Source organism: Pyrgilauda ruficollis, unplaced genomic scaffold (assembly GCF_017590135.1).
Source record: "Pyrgilauda ruficollis isolate IOZ18807 unplaced genomic scaffold, ASM1759013v1 scaffold23, whole genome shotgun sequence".
Taxonomy (NCBI): domain Eukaryota; kingdom Metazoa; phylum Chordata; class Aves; order Passeriformes; family Passeridae; genus Pyrgilauda; species Pyrgilauda ruficollis.
Window position 1 is genome coordinate 9,907,456 of NW_024522539.1, and position 21,850 is coordinate 9,929,305.

The following is a 21,850-nucleotide window of genomic DNA, read 5'->3' on the forward strand; positions in this document are numbered from 1 at the left end:
TTGCTTCTTTGGCTTTAATTATCCATGTCCTATTCCAGTGTTTGCTTGCAGCTGATGGCATCTCTTCTCTTCTCCCAGTCCATCTGTGAGTTTTCCAGATGCTCTCCAGCCCACCCTGTTGTAGCCCACATCCATGCTCCATCACAGCTGTTTCCCATTCTCCCGTAATGTTCCACCTGGCCCTCTCTCAATTTTTCTGAACTCCTGTGAAGCTTCCCACATGGTCTGTTTTATTTTGCAAGTCTCCCTTCTTTTCCTAGCACTTTTGCCGTTCCCAGCTGATGCACTGACCCTCTGAGTCTTCCCAACTTCTCTCAACACTTTCTAGGCCTCTCTGACTTAGCCAATTGTTCCTGTCTGCTCTTTGGGTCTCTCCTGGTCTTCACCTGCTATTCATGGCCCATTGCCACCTTCTTGCAACTTCTCCCTAATGACTACAGTTCTTCCAAAGATTTCCTCAGGGTTCTTAAATTTAGCACTAGCAATTCTATTTAAATTTTTCATCTCTGAAGCAAGTGTAGACTTACATTTGCCTTGTTAACTATAACATCTAAGTTCAGAGCCAGCCTGGAAAAAATAGCGATTTAAAGACCAAGATGATCAGCAAACCTTTTCAAACCAGTCCTTTCCTTGTTCCTTTCATTACTGTGGGTGCTGCTGTGCAGTGACTCAGAGACTGTATAGACCTAATCCATAGTAAAGGCAGGATAAAAATGTGAATCCCACCTTTATTTTGAACTGTGGTGTGACTGTCACATATTATGAATATGTGAGGAAAGAAAGTACAAGCTCTTGTGCAAACCTGTTGTCTACAAAAAGAATCCAGTATTGATATTCCACATTCCCCTGCCATATTTGTCTCCTCTGAAAAGTTGTTGTTGGAAGTGAAATTCTGTCCTGACTTCTATTCCAGAAATGTTTTCTTTCTTTAAAAGTTCTTTATTTCCATTGTAGATATTGATGAATGTGCACTGAACATGCTGCTTTGTGACAATGGGCAATGCAGAAATACCCCTGGAAGTTTCACCTGCACCTGTCCAAAAGGATTTGTATACACTCCTGATCTAAAAACATGTGAAGGTAATTGGTAATGCACCATTTCATCCTAGTTTTATTCATATGGACTATTCTCAGATTGTGCCAGAAATACTTTCAACCTTCATGAAGGTATAATGTGTAAAAATTAAAAAAAATCACAATAAATAAATTCAGTGGGAAAGTAGGAGAATGAGGAGGGAGGGATAAGGCCAGAATGAAATTATTAGATAACCTCATGGAATAGCCTGTATTTACTCTCCCTATTTACTACTACCAGTGAGCTCACACTCTGCCAAGGGTGAGAAGAACCAAGTTTACAAATCTGTTGTGTGAGTAACAGAGCCAAAGGGCTCCTAGTTTGAACCCTTTTTGAGTCACAGACAGTTCTAATGCATTTGTGTGTCTTTAGGACACAAGCATTGGTAGTCTGTTGTGAGGGGTTCATAACAGAAAAGGGGAATATCAGCAAGATTGGGTATGAGAAAAGCTTCATCCCCTTTTTCCTAAACTGAAAAGAGCCATATGTATTTTTGTTAATATTTTCTGGCACTAATAGCAGTGTGTTTCTTTTCTAGATATTGATGAATGTGAATCTAACCCCTGTGTTAATGGAGTGTGCAAAAACACACCAGGTTCTTTTGTTTGTGAATGTTCTCCTGAAAGTACTTTGGACCCAACCAGAACCATCTGCATAGGTATTATTTCTCTGAAGAGTTTATATTTGCTGGTTAAAAATGTCTGATGACATGCAAACATTGTGCACCAGGTTAAGAAAATATTTTAAAATAAGTTATCTAGATTAATTTAGTGGGAAACAACAGAAACAATGTTAAAAAGTGCTTTTTTTCACCATTACTGTGGGGGCGTAAAGTGCACTTGGGAGCTTGGTGTGCTTCCATGTCAAATTTGAAAGAGAAGTGAAAATTTTTTTTTTTAACCAGCACAGAAATCCTATGACCCATACTTCAGGTCTGTGCTCACCTCCTTAATTTATCCTGTAATAAGATGAATGTGTTCTAATTAGGATCTGCTCTCTGGAAAAAAAATTGTATTTGAGATGGAGCATGAACAAGTTGTGCACAGTCCAAACCAGCTCAAGAGCATCCATGGACAATGCTGTGACTCAGATACTCTGTGGGCCCATAATTTCCTTTCTTGCCTGTGTTATATTGGGACAGTAATTTATAGCTCTTTTCTAGTCATTGAGGAAAACTGTAGGACAACAGCTGTCTTAGCTAACTCCTGCCACTCCCCTGTATGGGAAGATATCCAGACTGAGGGATCTAGTAAAATAATGGAAGATGGAAGGGTTCTTCTGCATGTGCTCCTAATCTGAGTCATAATCAATACAGGGACTCAGATCTTGAATGGTATTGACATATACTCTCTGTTAAGGACAGTAAGCATAAACAAGGATTTGCAAGAACCTTGTGCTGGGATGATTTCAGGCTATAGTCCAGCATAGAGAAGGTTAAATTAAGTGACTTCAAAATAAATTTAGCTCTGATGTGGTAAATTATATTGAAAAGATGATTCTTTTTCATGGTTAAATGCACATGTGTTTGTAAATACAGTAATGCATAATGCTAGATAATCTACATGAAAATATATTGTTTTTTTCCAAACAGAAACTGTCAAGGGTACCTGTTGGCAGAACATAGTCAATGGAAGGTGTGAAATAAATATCAATGGAGCAACTCTGAAGTCCCAGTGTTGTTCCTCACTAGGTGCTGCTTGGGGAAGCCCATGTACACCATGTGAACGAGGTAATGCCATTAGTTTTCCTCAGGAACCTAGGACTTTTCCTCCTGTGAGGTTGGTCGAGGTTATTGTTGTAGAAGTTGGGCACAGGCTAGACAAATAACTTTACTTGTTCTGTTATCAAGCAGTCATTCCTTATTCAGTCCCAAAAATGAGAAGTCTTAATATTTGAGAGGTAGCATGTAGCTATAGAAGGTTCTGACTGGATTTTACGGTACATATTTTACAAGTTTAAGTGCTGAAGGGAAGGGACCACACCTAGAGTCTGTAACTGGCAGCCTTACTTTAGCATGGTTTGTCATAATTAGTGATCTGGAGTTCCTAATGATGTAGCAATAAATGCATGCTCCCCAGAGATCCCAAGGAAATGTTTGCAACAAATGGATCTTTGGTGTGGTAATGAAGGGAGGAGAGGGAGTAGCCCTTGTTATTATACTCTGTAGATTAACTGATGACCTGGAGAATCATACAGTTGGTGAAAAAATGGGTTGAGGTCGCTGCATATTCATTTGACAATTTTACTGAACTGTGGGATGAGCTGGGAACCCAGGGATGAGCTGATGAATGCAGAAATGTGTGTGGGTTGTTATTTCTGCATCCTGAAAGCTGCTAGTTTGCTCAAATCTTTGGTTAATTTCATTCTGTGTATCTTAACAGAATTCATCCTCATTCATCCATGGTAAATAGGGTTGTAATGTGCTGTGATCGAGTGAAATGAATTAATTGGTTCAAATGAAACAGAAATCATAGCCACTTTTAGGCTAGCTAGCTGAGGCACATGGGAAGCAAAAGAGGATAACGGCTCGCACTCTAGATAGTTTATGTAGTTGCCTCATCTTATCTCTTTATTATTTCAGAAAATACTGGGATACTGTCTAAGCATTCAGACTTCTCATAGCCATAAACTAGATAATGTTTCACATGATCAGTTTTGCACAATAAATTAATGGTGAGTTTTGGACTGTAGTATTCTGAAACTTCACTTCTGTTTGTTTTACAGACCCAATATGTCAAAAGGGATATTCAAGAATAAGAGGAACATTGTGTGAAGGTATTTATTGTTGCCTTAACATAAATCAGCTTGAATAAAAAAATGCCAGTGTTTTGATTTAAGTGGTTAATTTATCATAGAGGAACACTATGCCAAATTCTTACCTTGTGTTGTTCCATTGACTTCATTAGAGTTATGTCGGGGATGAATTTGGTTTCAGTTTTTTTAACATTTCTGCATACTCACACTTTATCTCAAAGTACACGCTTGCAGATAGTTAACCAGTTAGAGTGTTAACCAGTATAAGGAGGTGCCTCTCTCTTCAAACACTGTTAACTGAGTAACTTGTTTTTACAGATTATGTGTCTTATATATACTACAAAACATGGCATAAGTAATACAGTGGTATGATAAGCCATTACTATGCTTTAGAAAAAGAATATTCAAGGACTATAGTTCACATTAGTTTTTTTTTCTTTTTTCCCTAATCTTGGCTTTCTCCTATATGACATTATATGACATCTTACACATTCCAAAATGTATTTTCACTGTCCTATAAAAAAAACAAACAAACAAAAAACATCAGGACACAGTTATGCTTTGGCTAAAGGAAAGGTTAATGTTTTAAATGTGTAGTTTTTTGCTTGGTATGAGATGACTCTATACTATTCTGTGAGAATTGAAGGTCCCACCCTATTTCATCTCTATTTGAATTGATTTGAACCCCTGGAAAAGTACTGCATATTTACATAATATGCAGAAGCTCAGAGAGTCTCAAACTGCTGTGGGTCATCCTGACTGACAACATCTGACATGACACTGCAGTTAAAATATTTTTTAAAAATTACTTCCATATGTAGCTTCCATAAAGAAACATTGTTTTTTTCCCTTTAAAAAAAAAAAAAAAACCAAAAAAAAAAAGAGGAACACCCTCACACATACTCTTTGCTTTCCAAATGATGACTGAATACCTTGGCACGTCTGTGCTGCAGATCCACTGTACATAACTTATCTGACCTCAGCAACACTTTGCGGAGTGTGTAAGCGAAAGAAAATAAAAAAAAAGTGGGCCCACCTATCTCTCTTCACAAGGAAAGTCTTAGAACACTTTCAGCACTGCTGGGATGGAAAGTTTATCCTTCCAAGATACAGACATAACTGTTTTCAGCATTTTCTTTACCACCACATTGGATTACATCTATTACATGCTTTAATCTTTCTTGTTTCTATGGGACCTGGATAGCCCCAGGTTTTTCAGAGTAGTTTTCCTTCCTTGTAAACTTACTGAAGCCTTACTTGGTTTTCAACCAATGTAAGCATTTTTCAAGACAGGGAAAGTCTCTAGGAAATTTACTGGCAAGTTAGAGACAGAAGTAAGTTTGGTTCCCAAAAGGTGATAGTCAGTTCTCCCATACACAGCCTATGTAAAATGAGTAATAGATCTTGTGCAGGGAAACAAGCAAACTAAATTGGCAGCATTGCTCTCGTTTACGGGTGAGCCCTGGAGTTGTCAGCTGCACTATTGCTCACAGGCTGTGAACAGTGTTTCAGTGGTTTCTAATAATCCACTGGCTTTACTTCATACCTTCCAGTCAATTTACAGTATCTGTTCAAGGGCAGAGGTCACTGGTTTTCCCCCCCAGCGTTTATCATTTATCCTCCGTCGTGCTCTTTGAGAGATGCAATCTCTGCACCAGGAGTTTTGTCTGGAGGCTTAACCAGCCCAACCTTCCCACTTCTTGGTTACACTATACATGAATATTCATCTACAGATTGCCAGTCATTCTTTTTCCATTTCTTGTTCTTATTCTCTCCTGTCCTAAAAATTGTCACGCTTCATCTTGGAGCATGTTTAATGCTGGAAGCTTTTTCCCAAAGGCAGTTGTGAAGCATATGCTTTCCACAAAGGACATGGGTGGAAGGACCTCACACTTGGATTACTAAACATTTATTTAAGCTCAAGCCAAGCTAATGCATATAATCAATTTTTCCTTACCAAAAAATGTTAAATTTGCCTTTTAAATCTAGAAATACAGTTTTTACTTAACAAAGTTAAACTCTGTGTGTAGTTGTAAGGAGGTTATTTTAATATATATAAAGTTACTAATTGCTGATAAGGCCATAGACCCAGATTTCAAATGGTGTTGTAGTTTCCAGATGTGCAGATAGAGAAAATATTAAAAAATCTTCAAAAAATACTGAATCTAGTTGGAATAATGCATAATGTCATTTTGCACTTATTTTGATCTTTCTTTGTCCATTTGCTTCAAATATCTGGCCCACAGTGAGTATGAAAATGGATATAGTTTTTAAACATCCCTCCCTTTTCTGTTACTTTTGAATTTAATTTCAGTATATATTAATTATTAATATTAATATATTGAATTTAATTTCAGTATATGTTGCTAATAGCAACATGTATTATTTCTGATCTTCAGCAGTTCTCTGTAATTAGTTGGATCTGGCTGACTTACTTTGGGAGTTGTAAATGTTTTTAATTTTTTCAGGCCATGTAGACTGCTGTAATTTTTTATTTTATCCTAAAAACACTGCAATGTTATTATTTTTTCTATTTTTGCTAATTTGTTCATATTTAGCATGCTAGTGTTTACTCTTACTCACTTCCTTTTTTTCTTTAATAGATGTTAATGAATGTGAGGTGTTTCCTGGAGTCTGTACAAATGGGCAGTGTGTCAATACCTTGGGGTCATTTGTTTGCCAGTGCCCCAATGGGATGACTTTAGACGCTTCTGGACGGACTTGTCTTGGTAGGTATTAATTCCATGTACAGGTCTACTAGTGAAAAGCAGATCTATGCAGTGACCAGTGGTTGCACTGCGTGTTTTCTAATAAGAAAGGAAATTTATTTTTGTCCATTTTTCAAATTGAATTAGTCAGGGACATGAACTTAGTTCACCTGGAATAGGAACAGGTTCCGGTGGTAGTAGCTAAAGCTCATCACCGTCTGCTAGTTGGTGAATAGCTGTGATTTACTTCCAGATTGCTCATCTGACAAATCCCTACAGATCATCCATGCTCTTAGAACTCTTCATCTGCAGCCCCACTGAAACCACTTTCCACAAAGGTTGGAGTAGTGGAGGCCACACCATTGTGGGCTGGGACTTGGCTACACCATGCACCTCGATGCAGTGTGCAACAGAATAATCCAAGTTTTGCATGCTGTCCACCCAAAGCACCTTTGTCTGTTTATGACAGTAATGCCCAAAATTTGCCTCTGAACAAGGCATAGCTTGTAGTAATTAAAAGGCCTTATGACAAGCTGGAAAGTTTAAAATCCTTTTCTGATCCAAAATTTACTTTGAGTGTTGAACACCATTTTTCAGAGTGGTGCTTTAAATTTACTTCAGCTGTTAATTTCTGAGTTTAGCATTAATATTTTCCTGTTAGGAATTATGCAGTGAGCTTGGTATGCTCCTCCGAGTCCGCAAAAACGTGGAGCGAGTTGTCCTGTGAAGGGATTTTGGAAAAAAATTCCTCTGCAGTGAAGTAAATTTTCTCTTTCTTTCTCAACATGTTGTTAAATTGCCCAACAGACATTCGCTTGGAGAGTTGCTACCTGCAGCACGAGGACGAACAGTGCACGTCCCAGATCCCCGGGCGGCACCGCATGGACGCCTGCTGCTGCTCCGTGGGGGCAGCCTGGGGCTACGAGTGCGAGGAGTGTCCTCTCAGGGGAACTCCTGAGTTTGAAGCTCTTTGCCCAAGGGGACCTGGGTTCTCTACGAAGATAGAAATAAGTGGGAAGCCTTTCTCTAAAGGTATGTGATGCATTTGTGGTTAATGTCAGCAAATCCTGATGGCTTCTGCTTTTACTCTTCCATCAGAGAGCTCCTCTGGATTTGAAAATTCCGGTGATAGGTACTTCACTCACCCTAAGGCAGGTTTTAAAATCCACTTAGATTTCATGGCAACTGAAGTCCAAATAAAATACAAGACAATTTAGTTTGTGATAGAGACCATTAAATACTGTATAATACTGCAGGCTCAAAACACAGAATTTGTGTCACTAGAGAAGTTAAATTATGCCTGACTTTGCCTCCTGGCATCTCATAGTACAAGAACTGGAACAAACTGGGCAGTCAGCTTTGGATGTATTGAAGGAGCAATCCTTACTTGTGAAGAGTGCAATAACTTTAATTCTAATGTGAAACAACAAAAAAATGGTGAATAATTTTGGAGATTTCTTGTGAAACTACTTGGAGAAGTAGAGGAAATAGCTTCCAGGGTGATGGCTCAAATCAGAAAATTTTATTTACAGTAAACCTAGTTATGTTATGACTCTTGTTGGTAAACTTCCAACGTTAAATGGGAATCACACAGTGACACCCCAGCATCATGTGCTGAAAGCTGTCTTTCCATGATTACCAGGGAGATTAAGCTGGACAGTGTCAGAAGTTAGCCAAAAACTAAACATTATGAAGTCTGAAATGAGTGGAATATATATATATGAATGACAATTGCTGTTGTTAGTTTCAGCCTTGTTTTATAAACAGTTACTAAGCCATTAATTATGCATAAAGAAAGTGACATGTGCTTTTACTTATGCTCATTATGTTTTCTGTGACTCATGGAAGTCACATTTTTTTTCTCAGAAATTAGAAGACAGAGTGCTTCTTTTGAAAGCTGTCTTTGCCTTCATCCTCTGTCCGCTGAAATCTTCCTGATTTGCATGCAGATCAGATCCTGCAGGACAAAGGGGAGACTAATACTATTCTGTAGCAGAAAGCGTTCTTGGAAATTCCAGCACAGAGTATCTGTCTACACTGTTGGTTGTGGGGAAGTCACTATCAGTTTATGTAGTGTGGTTTAATTTTCCCACAGGGAGGGGTCACTGCCATGAAAAGTGCTGAGTTCTGATGTCAGCATTGCTCTTGTGTGCACTGTTTTTGTATGCAATGGTAACATCATATGTCCACACTATCTCATTTTCAGACATCAATGAATGCAAAATGTTCCCCAGCCTTTGTACCCATGGAAAATGCAGAAATACCATTGGCAGTTTTAAGTGTAGATGTGACAGTGGATTTGCCCTTGATTCTGAAGAGAGAAACTGCACAGGTAAACTACATGGATGTCTGTCTCATAGCTGTGAATTGAAAAGGGAAAACTGAACTCCTTTGAAAACCCTGTGAATGTGTTTTGTCTTGTAGATATCGATGAATGCCGCATCTCTCCTGATCTCTGTGGCCAAGGCATCTGTGTCAATACTCCTGGAGACTTTGAGTGTGAATGTTTTGAAGGCTATGAAAGTGGATTTATGATGATGAAAAACTGCATGGGTATGTTTTTATAGACCTTAGATGTACAACAGTATGCTATGCATGGTTTCTTTGGGGTTTTTTTTTAAGGTTTGATTGTGCTTGGGTTTAAGTCTCTCTTATTTTGTGAGACTTATTAAAGCTAACTTTAAATGTGAATTTGCTGCTTCTGCAAGTTGCCAAAGCATACATAAGCAAGGGACAGGATTTTAGGACATTAAATTTATCCTCACTATCCCCATCTTGCTGAGTGGGACACCATTCTGAACTTTGAAGCTAAGGTAAATTAAAATTTAGAAGAAGCCTTTTTGAATTTATTTTCTTTTTCTAACTGCATTATGGTGCAAGGGATGACTGGCTCTAGGACAGGCTGCAGGGTCAGTCAGGGCTGTGATGGGTGAGGGGCTGTGGTGAGGGATGTGCTGGCCCTGTGCTGATGTGCCTCCTTTCTCCCCACAGACATCGATGAGTGTCAGCGCAATCCCCTTCTCTGCCGAGGTGGCACCTGCATCAACACAGAGGGAAGTTTTCGGTGTGATTGCCCTCCAGGCCACCAGATATCACCAAATATCTCTGCATGTGTAGGTGAGACATGCAGGCAGAATCAAGATTGTGCACAGCATTTTGTACCTCTATTGTGCTGTGCATTTGCAGCGTTTGCTTTAGTACCATTTTCAGGATGAGAATGTGCTCCTATTTTTCTTTTGCAACAGATATTAACGAATGTGAGCTGAGCAGCAACCTGTGCCGCAATGGCCGTTGTGTCAACCTGATTGGAAAGTATCAGTGTGCTTGCAACCCTGGATATCAGTCCACACAAGACAAGCTATACTGTATCGGTAAGGACAAAATCTGCACGGGAGCTCTAGCAAACAGGGAAGATAAAACACACAGAGTTTTTTCAGTTTAGTAGATACATAAAGTAAATTTTAACCATGAATGAAAAAATCTATTAGAGTTTGTTAAAATAGTATGCAAAGTCTCCAAAACATGCACATCTGTTTTCGAGAGAATTGAATGAAGTTATGGCAGTGCTACACTTAGCTGAGTAACAGATTATTTTCTCTAGTAAATCAATCATGATGCATAAAATCACATATTTTTAATGCCCCAAGACTTCAGACTTTGGTGATTAAGAGGGAGTAACTTGTTATATTAGTTATTTATTTAATTAAAAATCATCATTCCTGCTGGACCATGAAATAGAATCATGAGGTTCAGTTGCATACGTTCCTTCTACTGTGCCATGGAAAAATCCACTGGCTTTAATTCCATCAAGTACTTTTTTACCTTGAATCTTACAAAAACTTTGCTGCCCTCATGATCCTGTGCTAATGTAGTGCTATTTCTGTATGTGGAAGGAGAAGCACAGAAGTGTTTGTATATGCAGTCTTTCCATCCCTGGTTTGCCTGAATCCTTCCCAGTGCCTACCTTTGCAAACACTTGAATGTCAGTGTGCAAACACCAAGTATAGATTCTGGATTGATGGTGTACTGGAAAGCTGAGTCTAAGTGTGTCCTTGAAATGTGCTTTAAAGTAAATGATATTGTGGGTTTTAACTGTTATTTTCTCCTTTTTAGATATTGATGAGTGCCAAATAATGAATGGTGGCTGTGAAGACTTCTGTACAAACTCAGAGGGCAGCTATGAATGTAGCTGTAAACAAGGCTTTGCACTCATGCCAGACCACAGGACATGCACTGGTAAGAGAGATTTTGGGAACTTTCTGCTTAAAGGGCTTATTTCAATAATTTAAAAATGACCCTTCTTTTTAAGGTTAAATCTATTGTAACAAATACAGTATTAAAAAAAAAAAATAGAAAGTGAGGTTCTTCTTCTGAAGTAAATATCTCCAAAGTATCAGAATGAAAAAAGTGCTTTGAAGGGAATTGGTGGTTGATAATTTCAGAAAGTGTACAAGTTGATTTTGATTTTAATAACAAAAATCTCTAATTTTTTCAGTACGAGATAAATTTTCCCCCTTAAGGTATTGTAGTAGATCCAAATCCAAAACAGGCTGAAGATCATTAAAAAAATTATCATGAACAGAGGCCAAGATGCTGTGCATGTGTATTGTATGGTTATGCTGGAGAGAGGATGTTGGAGAGATAGACAGAGATGGTAGAAAAGAAGCTGATTGCTTTGTTCTGTTGTTTTGTGGTATCTGCTTTTAAACAAGCAAGAAAATTCCTATTTTTAATTCTTTGTTTAGTCAAGTGCAAGTATGCTGCATTAATTCTAAATGACTTGCAGAGAAATTGAAGTCTGAATAATATGAGTCATTCTTAGGAAACAGGTCTTTTGCAGTCTTAGAAGAGTTTGTGAGCAAATTTTCAGAGCTCTCTTATGGCCGGGTGCTCTCCTTTGGGAGTCTGGAAGTCATAATCCCAGGAAGTGAATTGTACTTGGTGATTACCACATAGGTTACTGGAAAGATAATTTTCTCTTCTTGCTTCACAGCCACTGGCCTGATGAGGCATGTGAATATTTGCCAGCTGTTTGCCAATTCCATCCAAGAGCTCCTTGAAGAGCATGAGAATTATAACAGGGTTAATCCCTTGGAATAGAATTGCCTTTATAGTTGAACAAATGGAGAGTTTTCTATACTGGATTATTAGAGCGCTCACATTTAGAATTTGTAAATATTTGTGGACCTTGAACCAGGGTCTCAATTACCCTGAGGCCACTCACTACTATTCCAGAAGATAAAAGAGCCGTAAAGCACAGCAAAATGTGGTTTTTCCCCCACATTGTGGCTTGCTCTGTCAGAAAGATATAAAGTAGCCAGCCTTCAGCGAGTATCAGACCCTCATTCAAAGAAAGAATTCAACTAGAAAAAGTGCAGATTTGATTGACCCTGAAAACCTAAAATATTTAGATTAGAAGTAGTTTGCTTTAGCTCAAGTTTCTAGAAAAGGCAAGCTTTTACAAAAACTTGCCCAAACGTTGGTGTTTGGGGCACTTTTTTAGTGCAAAAATAAAACTGGTTGATCGAAGTTGTGCCTCAGCCAGAATCTAAGCCCAGTGAGAGGATTACGAGTGACATGAGAAGGAAGGGAGGAGGAGGAGGTGGGGGAACAGAGTCTCTGAGCCACTTTTCTGTTTTCATCTTCTTTATTTGACTTGGACCAAATGACCCATATGTGCACTTGGACAGTCTTTGTGATCTCAAATCTGCTGGCTAGAAACAATTCTGTCTTTACTCCCCCTTATCCTTTGCCACCCAAACACATCTCTAAACCCAAAACCAGAACAGATCATTTACAGCACCTTCCTGCATATTAAACTAAAAACCTTGGAATAGGAAACTAGCACCTTTCTGTTCTCAAAGTCAAAATGCAAGCATGTGCCTTTGCTGTGGGGAGAGGATGGAGTCTCTGTAGTTTGTCCACACATCAACCTGACCCTGAACATGTCAATTGAAGTTTGTAGTCAGATCTTACTTTAGTTATGAATTTCTACATATCTATTTCTGCATACCTTGACTCCAAAAAATAGAATTTCCTTCACAGACCAGCTGTAATTCATTAGCTATTCATTTTCATACTCTCTTCTAATAAGGACTTGAGTGCAATAGCCACACATAAAAAGGTTTAAATAGCAGAAACACCAGACAACTTTGGATGTCAAGTCAAATCTAAGAAAATATCCAGAGATGTGGGGGGTCACCTTCACTACCCTATTAGTATTGAAAACGCTGCTTCCTTCTCTTGAAAGGATGTTATTTACATATGTAAACATCTGGTGAGTATTCAAAATCCACATACTAAACTTTTGCCTCTGGCCAAACTAAAAAGCAAAATAATTTGTGACTTTGCTTTCATGGCACTAAATATCTGGTTTTACACTGTTAGATTACAAGATAAAATAGGACTGTGACCTTCAATTGTGAAACACCTATTTTACATTTTCAGTTTTCTCTGTGTGTGAACATGTCTTTTATCTTTAACATCACACAAAGCTGGAAGCCATCACAGAATATATTTGCTGATAATTGACCTGGTAAGAATGCTCTGCAGTTCAGTAGTAGGTCATGTTTGAATTGGTGAGGTTATGCATAAATAATCAGCTCAATTAGGAGAAACAACAGGTTCTTTGTCAGCTGATTTTCCCCCAACTGTGAAATCGGTACAGTGGTAGGTTAGTAAATAAAGTTCTTTATTTCTGTCACTATTATTCCCATTTCTAGGGCTTAAATTTGCATGTTAATTCAAATTCCATTCCAAATTAACATTTTCAGACTTATGTCCATGTCAACATTATTTACTTGTTAAGATAAACAAGGACTGGTCAGCCTTCTTCCTTGCAGAAGTCGTGTATCCACACAAGCACTAGCTGCTAGAAATACAGCAGAATAATGAACATAATATTTTAAATTAATGTGAGTTCATTTTCTGTAGCTGCATAATTACTGCAATGCACAATAGACTGCTCTGATAATGAGTTACGCCCTTTCTCTTGGAGAAGATTCCTGAATCTTGTCCTTTTTGTGCTGATTTTTTTCCCATGGTATCACTAGGCAGAAATTCTGATTTTTGCTCTTGCTGGTCTGTGTTGGTGCTGACACAGGAAGATTCTAGGGATTTTTACAAGGAACACTAGCATAACCCCAGGGGCTCTGAAAGATTCCAGAACTTAGCATGGTTGCCTTAATATAATAAAGTATCTGTTTCTGCAGCTTGGCTCCAATCAGTGGTGGCAATTTTATCAGTTATCTATTAAGTAAACAACTTTTCATCCTAGAGGATGTAACTATATGGCTGGCCTGGCCTGTCAGCTGAAATACTAAATAAGACCATAAAAATCTTTTAGTGAAATTAATGTATGTACTGTAATTATTCCCATCATGAGTTGAACTGTTTCCAGTTTGTCACCACCCTTGAGATCTGTAAAGGTACATTGCATGTATGATGGCTTTTTCAAGATCTATAAAGTTTGATATTTTTGTCACTGAATTTGACTTCAGAGCTTCCATTGATTTCAACAATGATGGCTTGTGTCCAAGAATGCCCAATTTTATGTGGCCTTGTGGTGTGACAAAGGTTCTGTTGGAGCTCTTTTCTCTGAAGGAAAAGTTGGTTCCTGTTCCTCCCATTTGAGTCAGAAGGGAATGTTGTTTAGCCACTGACTTTAGCTGGAGACAAGGAGCTTACTCATCAGGACAATTTTGCAATGTACTGCTCAGTTATTTACAAGGATTCAATCTTCGCCATGTTTATCAGAGCATTAAAATACTTACTTGCCATGATGATGGCTCATTGCACTGGATAAAGGTAACATATTTTAATCTGATTTTCCCCTGTAGATATTGATGAGTGTGAAGACAATCCTAACATCTGTGATGGAGGCCAGTGTACAAACATCCCAGGAGAATACAGGTGTCTTTGCTATGATGGATTCATGGCATCTGAAGACATGAAGACTTGCATAGGTAAGTGAAAATACATATATTCCAATCCGCATTAAACACTGAAAAAATATTTATTTATTAAGGCACTCTTTCCAAGTAGACAGACAATGATATTTGAAGAGTATTGCTCTTATTTCCTAATTTTGGTCACCTGACCACAGAACCAGCCCTGTTGCACAACTGCAAATGTAATCTTCTGTAAATCCCTGTAGATAGGGGTGCAAACATGATCTATAGCATTGCATCTTTGGGTCCTCTTCCAGTGAAGTTTTTATGCAAATTAGATAAAAGAGTGCCTGCAGAAAGGAAGTAGATGATGCTGTGGAAAATTTCTAGCAAGATAAATCACCAGTGCTGATTTAAACTTGTCTCTGAGACAAAACTTTGTGGAAGTGTTGTACCATGGTAGAACAGAGTGTGAAACAGCATATCTCCAAAACCACATTTTCACATTTTAATTTAAAATCTTGAGTGTATTTCAAGAGAAACGTCTGACAAAACTAGACAATGCATGCATGCATATATAAATGTATACAGACACATATATATAGGAATTATCAATAATCACAGTCATTCTTTGGATAATGTACTGCACCTTAGTGTCTATTTTTATGAAAAGCTGGCATTAAAGGTATGTTAATGCAGATATGGTAATTAACACTGTTACCCCAGATCTTAAAATGTACACTTGTATGCTAGGTAAGGAATAACTACTATAAGCAGCTTTTTCTTTGCATATCTAGACCTGTGTTTGTATCAGTATTAATATCTAGAGAGATTTTTCCAGTTACTTTCTAAGACTTGTATTTAATAAATCTTAATTCATGGGGTTTTTTAGATGTTAATGAGTGTGATCTGCATCCAAACATCTGTCTGAGTGGAACTTGTGAGAATACAAAAGGCTCGTTTATCTGTCACTGTGATATGGGATATTCAGGCAAGAAAGGCACAACTGGTTGCACAGGTAAGTTTTAAAGCTTAATTATTAATTAAACTCATGAGTCTGCTTTTCTGGTGTTTAGAACCTCTTCTCACTGTGCTTCTTTTCACTTACTTGTGCTCTTATTTTACCTTTCATCCGAATTTGCTGAGCTTGTGTTCTGCTAAACTTCAGTGGTGTAGCATTCAGCCTGATGCTGCTTCTGCTGAAATGAGTGGAGCAAAGACTGGGATCAAAACTGGGTATGTCACTGCACAGCTGTTCATCTAAGAGAACAGCAAATGCCATTCTCTGTAACTTGACAAACTCCTGAGGATCTCAGTACATTTGGATTAGTTAATTGTATACTATGCAAGCAAATAACACATATTTGTTTGAAGTATTATTTGGCAAACACAGATGGCTTGAAATATGTGCTAAAATATATTTTCAATTTTTGCAACGTGTCGACAATACAGCTACACAACTACATTCTATCAGCTGAATCAGAATTTGCTTTATTTCATGTATTGCCAGCAAACAGAAATGAGATTCAAATATACAGGCTCTGAGGGCATGATATTAATAATCCAAGTGCTGGTGTCTCAAGCCAAGGTGTTGAGAGTCTTAGACTTTGCCCAAATATGAATGCAAACATATGTTTAATATAATTTTTAATGTAGACTTAGGGTAAACACATTTCTGGCAATGTCTTTGAGACACACTTTTATTCTTAGTCTGCCCTTATTGTATATAAATATGTATATATTTAATTATATATTTTTTTAAATGTCCCAAATATATGAAGCTGGTTTTTTACAGCTCTCACAGAAAAGTCTGAGAGCTGGAGTCGTATTTTGCATATTGGGCTATGGATGAATAATTGTGCATTAGTAACAGCTGACTTTGACTTACATATGAACTGATCTATATCCAAGAAATCCCTAATTGTACTCTGTAGACCAGCATTTCAGTGTTCTTTGTTTCTGTGCTAAATTATATGAAGATTTTCAGATCTCTGGACCTGAAAGCCCTCACGCTGGTCAGTTACACATGGTGCAGCTATCAGTCCCAGCCTAAGGAGCAGGCAGGGAAGATGAAGAAGTGAGTTAAAGGCAAAAGACAGAGAAGGGTCGTGGAGGCAGGGGAGGAATCTGAGGTATGGCTTCTGGAGAAGTGCCTGCAAATAGCCACCATTTTGGCATCATGTGATTCAAGGTAGTGGCAAATGTCCCAAGCAATAATTATTTTTAAAGGAGACACCAGGAAATCCCTCTGTCCTGGTCCCAGCCAAGCCCTGACCTGTGGATGGACACTGTCTGTCATGAGGGCTCTTCCCACCTCCTTACACATTTTTAACCTTTCCTGCTTTTGTCTGCATGCCAGTATTTCAGAGAGTCTGGCACTCACGAGGAAAAACAGCAGAACACCTTAATTCCAACAGATACTGTAGAGGGCCTCAGTAATTTGAAAGAGCCCTGCAGTCTAAGATGAAAAAGTGAAGTATCAGTTATGCTGATACAGCTGAGGTGGGATCATACTCAAATAATAATTTTTTTTAAAATTTAAATAAGAAAGCAGGAAGCAGAGCAGGAAATTTCTAGATTGGTTTCATAACGAAAAAACTGTGGCTACAGATCCCATAGTGATTACATTGTGCAGGTTCTCACATTCTGTTTTTTAAAATGTCTGATTTGCTGCTGGAGAGCTTTGAATTCCCCATTTCTTGTTTGCACAGTATTAGAGCAGAGTTGAAGTTCCCAGACTCAGGTACTGCAGACCATGAGAACATCCTTCAATATTTCTTCTGGAAGGACCTTGCCAACAGCACTTTGACTCCAGAATTCAGTTTTTGTCTTACAGAAAGATCAAAAGCATCCACAGTTTTTAGGAATTCCCATGGAAAAAAAAAGTTACAAAAACATGTACTTTGAATGGGAGATCCTCTGTTTCTGAGAACAACTAAATCATGTCCTTTGGATTCCATTCCAGTTTTGTCTAAATATTTCAGCTCCCTTGTCATTACTGAGTGATTTCATTTTAACAAATAAACTTGTTTTTTTCCCCCCCAATCATTTAACAGTATTCAGAATCCACCCACTGACTTACATTCCCATCCCACACAGATGTTAGTTGCCCTAGTTCTCGCCTCTCCTTGGTTCTCAGTAAGGATGTGGACAGTTTAGTAACAAAATTACTATTTTTAAAATTTTACTATGCAAAAATACAGGTTGTAGATGCAGCTTTCCAGCATCAAATACTATGAATGGTTTACTTTCCATTCACAAGGCAAACTGTGATAACACAGGCTAAGAACAGTTCATTTTAGATTTTCCTAGGCAGGCAATGGTATGCAGCCACTAGAGAGAAGATTGCTGCATTTTCCCCTATCCCAGTTCCAGATCACCCAGCTTATTACAAAAACCTTTTCTCTACTTTTTCTGTCAATAAGGTATACGTGTACTTCTGCAGAAATGAAGTCTTGCTTTGGAACTGGAGTTTGTATTTTGTAGTTCATCACCACTCTGAATTACTGCCTGTAAATCTGCAGTATTTCACTGTTGATGTAGAGACTTAAACTTGCTCTGATATTTTCACAGACAAACACATTCCTCTCTGACTCTCTGCCGTCCATCCTTGCAGTTATGGCTGTGTGCTCAGCCCCCCTGGCCGTTCCTGGTGGAGGGGGGCTTGCACATGCTTAGGGTGCTCTTCACAGAGTCAAACTGAAAGAGGTGAACTTGGGCCGTCATTTCCCAACATAGCCAACAGATCAAAAAGAAATGTGTTACAAGTCAGCTGGATTTCTCCACAGCAGGCTCAGGGAGTTGGAAGGCTGAGACCAGACTCCAATTCCACAAGGGCCGTGCTGTTGCCATGTGGAGGAAGGCTGGTGGAAGGTATTCAGCTGCAGCTTTGGTGTGGGCTGTGAGCTTGGAGAGTTTGTGTGGAACATCTTCCAGTGATGACGGCGTTAGTGGATACAGGAAGAGTGAGCACTCTGCATACCTGCATGGCTGACAGGAACTTGGTGCTAGAGGGGTCAGACATCTGAGACAGGGAAAGGAAGAGGTGAGCCTGTCATTTGCCCTCAGAAATACAGCCATAATATTTTGTGACTTGTATAATGTACTCTTCTCTCTATTATTAGTGGCTTCTGGCCATTAGTAATACATTGTGTTTCAGGCTCGATGGCACAAGAGAGTTCTGGTACCAGTGAAGCATATGTTTGCCATCATGAATCTGGGAGCTGGCTGTGTCAGGCCAAATACCAGAAGATGATAATGAAATCCTGCCCACCAAAGGGGGGTATTTCAGGAGGAGAGTACTGGCAATAGGCATCTGTCCAGCAATAACACACTGTGCCTCAGTGTGCTGATGATGTAAGGATGGATAGCAGGCAAGAGCTGAACTGTCCCATGTGAAACTCCAAGAATACAGTTTGCTAAATAAAATCTGAGAGTGATTCCAAAAGAGAAAACAATTTTACATATAGGAAGACCAGAATAGGGGATTTTCCCATATATTTTTCTACTAGTATGAGCGCCAAGTTGAAATTTACAGTCTTTTCCCTCTAAAAAACCTTCGTTTTTCCTACCTGATTACATGGGCAGCAACCCAGGAGGAGGAAATGCCTTGTGACTTCCACCAGACGACTGGCCCTTGGGGAACTGGACCCAGGCTCGAAATGCCAGTGAAACGTCAGTGCGATAAAATGCACAGATATGCAGAGACTGCCAAAAAAATGGAAAAGTCAGAAAATGCTTAAGGGATTTGCATAATTCCTGACAAACAGTACTGATTTATGGGTGGAGTCTGAATTAAATTTACAGTTTGCTAAGGATCCTTATAGACCATTGAAGCCCAATGAAACCTAACAGAAAACAGTACACAGAATACCTAGAGGATTTCATGCCCAGCGATGAACATGTGAATGTTCTTCAGTTAATGTACACTCTCATTCTGTTCAAATGCAAAGGAATGTTTCTAGAGTATAGGTGAGGAAACAGTGACTTATTCCCATGCTTCTCTCTGGCCACCTTCAGCGATCCACTTCCAGAGTGGGTAAAGATGTGCTGTGCAGATATTGGCTAGCAGTTTCTTTCCTTTGGTTGTCACATTTTGCAAGCATAGTGCCAAGAGTGACAGGTATATATGATGTGTATTTTTGCTGCACGCACTTTGAGAGCCCTAAACATTTGTGCCACTGTGATTAATGGGAGAGACACTTTATTAATTTCCAAAGGCTTGAGAGAAAAAATATTTGTCCAAAGAAGAGAACTGAAGGAGCCAACAAAATAGGGTGACTGACAGGTTTTTTTCCCCAGAGTGCTTAGGATTGTTATGATGTCAGACCTGCATATTATTTATTGTGCGTATTCTCATCTGTTGTAGGCAGACAACTCTGAGTATAAATGGGAGTTGTGCAATTGCAAAGCTGAGAACATGTGTGCAGCAGCACTGGGGCACAGTGGGACCGGCTGAGGATGCAGTGTCAGTCTCTGACTGGAATGTCTTTATTTTCCTTGGCTTGTCACGGACTCATGCTGGAGGCAGAAGGAGAAGGTTGATATAAATCAGTGACTCACTCCTTTACTCTTTAGTGAAAATCCCCATGAAGTCAGTGGGAATAGGCCATCATTGTGTGAAACCCTGACTTCAGTAGTGTCCTCGTGGGTGCTCTTTGGGTCATGATACCTTTACTCAGACCGAGTAATGCCTTTGTCTTCAGACAATTAAATGAAAATAGCTGGAGTATTTGAAGAGTATAGTACTGTTTGTACTGCCATGCAGACAGAACAGGCTGGACTCGTGCTTTTATTAAAGATATTGAGTTAATTTTTCCCTTACAGAGCTCAATTTCTCCTTTCTGTTTCATTCTGTGAAGCCATAATTCAATACTTATGGCAACATAAATCCATATTAAGCTCCAGTATAAGGAGGCATAAATTCCACTGATTTCAGTGCACTGTTTACACAGAACCATGTTTGGTCTGAGATCTCTTTTGCCTTGGAAATAATGGCAATGTAATAAATGTAGACTTACAACTCAGCTGTGCAATGAAAGGAAAGAATTGGGATTATAGCAAAACAGCATCTGAGTTAAACACAGGGGAAAAGAAGTAAAATCTGGGATGAAGCCAGTGATGGTATTTTATATGCCTCAATCAGCTTTCATTTAAGTATCTGAAAAAAACTTTCCATACATCATGGAAATAAGCCCTGCAATGTGCCTTTAAAGGTAGTTGGTATTGGAGAATACAATTTGCATTCCCTATTTGATCTTTACCCAGGCAAAAACATATTGAAATCTATTGAAAATTTTTACTGGAGAAAACCTTTTTTTAAATTCAAAGCAAGTGGAATGACATTCAGTGTCTGATGCCACTGAAATGAGAAAGTTGATCCCATTATAAATACCCGCATTTGGGTATAGTTTTGTACTTGCAGCTTTCATTCCAAAGAAGATTCTAAGCTTTTTAGAATGTGTGTCAAAGAGCTGGTGGGGAGCAAGTGTCCACTGCAAGGGCCCCAGTGTTGTGGTGCTGCTGTTCTGCTGGGAGGTGTTAGTGGGGGTTCTCAGGTACAGTGTGTCAGTGGGTCAGTGCGTGGTGGGATGGAGTCCACAGCCACTTTATGGGGAGTGGAAAATTTGGCTTGGCTTTTCTTAAATTTGAGCCTGAGCATGACTTCATTGTGTGTAGCTGTTGCATGCGAGTTTCTGTTTGTGTTTGCTGGTGGTTTAAAAAAATTCTTGGCAGAAACCCCTCTACTGGTGATGGGGTTTCTTTTGTATTTTGTTGTGCTCTGCAGGGTATAAGGAAACTTGTGATTGTATGTTTCAAAGCACCAAATAATCAAATACAGTGGAATCTTGATGTGAGCAGTGCTTTAACAGTTTGGGGTTTAAAATAATGTAAAGGTTAAAATATAGAGTGTTTGCCTCAGCTTTTTTATGTCAGTGTATACTGTAGCTGACCTCTCTAAATTCCTTCCAGTCTTTCCCCAAGCCAAAATGAGTTGCATTTTTTTCAGGCCACCCTTAAGATTTTTTGACAGACACGAGTTTCCTGTTTAGGGTGATGTTATCTTCATGAGTTTCTGCACATGCTAAAGGAAAAACTGCTCTGAGATTATTTGCTCCTGACCCTTTTTTAAGTTTTAAAAAGTAAGTGTCCATTTGCATGTTTTCAGGGCTGTTGGTGGAGTTAACATTCATTAGTGGTAGATTCCAGCTGCCAGATTTAGATTCATATCTAGATGTCAGCATTCAGATTATGGGAGTGCTCATGTCTGGGGTTTTGAGTCAAAGCAATGCCTCGCTTAGAAAGAGACTCAGAAAAGTAAGATTGGATTAAATTCCACTTCAACAGAGTAAAAAACCTCCAAAACATTGAAAGCAAACCCATCAAAAAATACCCAAACAAACAAAATAAAACAAAATAAAAAA

At 38.8% G+C, this 21,850-nt stretch overlaps 1 protein-coding gene across 1 annotated transcript in view; it reads left to right on the forward strand.

The window, feature by feature from the left end:
* Positions 1-21,850, forward strand: part of FBN1 (fibrillin 1) — a 144,800-nt gene that overhangs the window by 84,291 nt on the left and 38,659 nt on the right. The window contains exons 20-32 of the mRNA XM_041469038.1: positions 955-1,080; positions 1,614-1,733; positions 2,667-2,804; positions 3,800-3,850; positions 6,433-6,558; positions 7,345-7,569; positions 8,744-8,869; positions 8,962-9,090; positions 9,529-9,654; positions 9,783-9,908; positions 10,651-10,773; positions 14,376-14,501; positions 15,319-15,444. Of these exons, the coding sequence (XP_041324972.1) occupies positions 955-1,080; positions 1,614-1,733; positions 2,667-2,804; positions 3,800-3,850; positions 6,433-6,558; positions 7,345-7,569; positions 8,744-8,869; positions 8,962-9,090; positions 9,529-9,654; positions 9,783-9,908; positions 10,651-10,773; positions 14,376-14,501; positions 15,319-15,444 (1,668 nt within the window). The remainder of the gene's footprint in view (positions 1-954; positions 1,081-1,613; positions 1,734-2,666; positions 2,805-3,799; positions 3,851-6,432; positions 6,559-7,344; positions 7,570-8,743; positions 8,870-8,961; positions 9,091-9,528; positions 9,655-9,782; positions 9,909-10,650; positions 10,774-14,375; positions 14,502-15,318; positions 15,445-21,850) is intronic.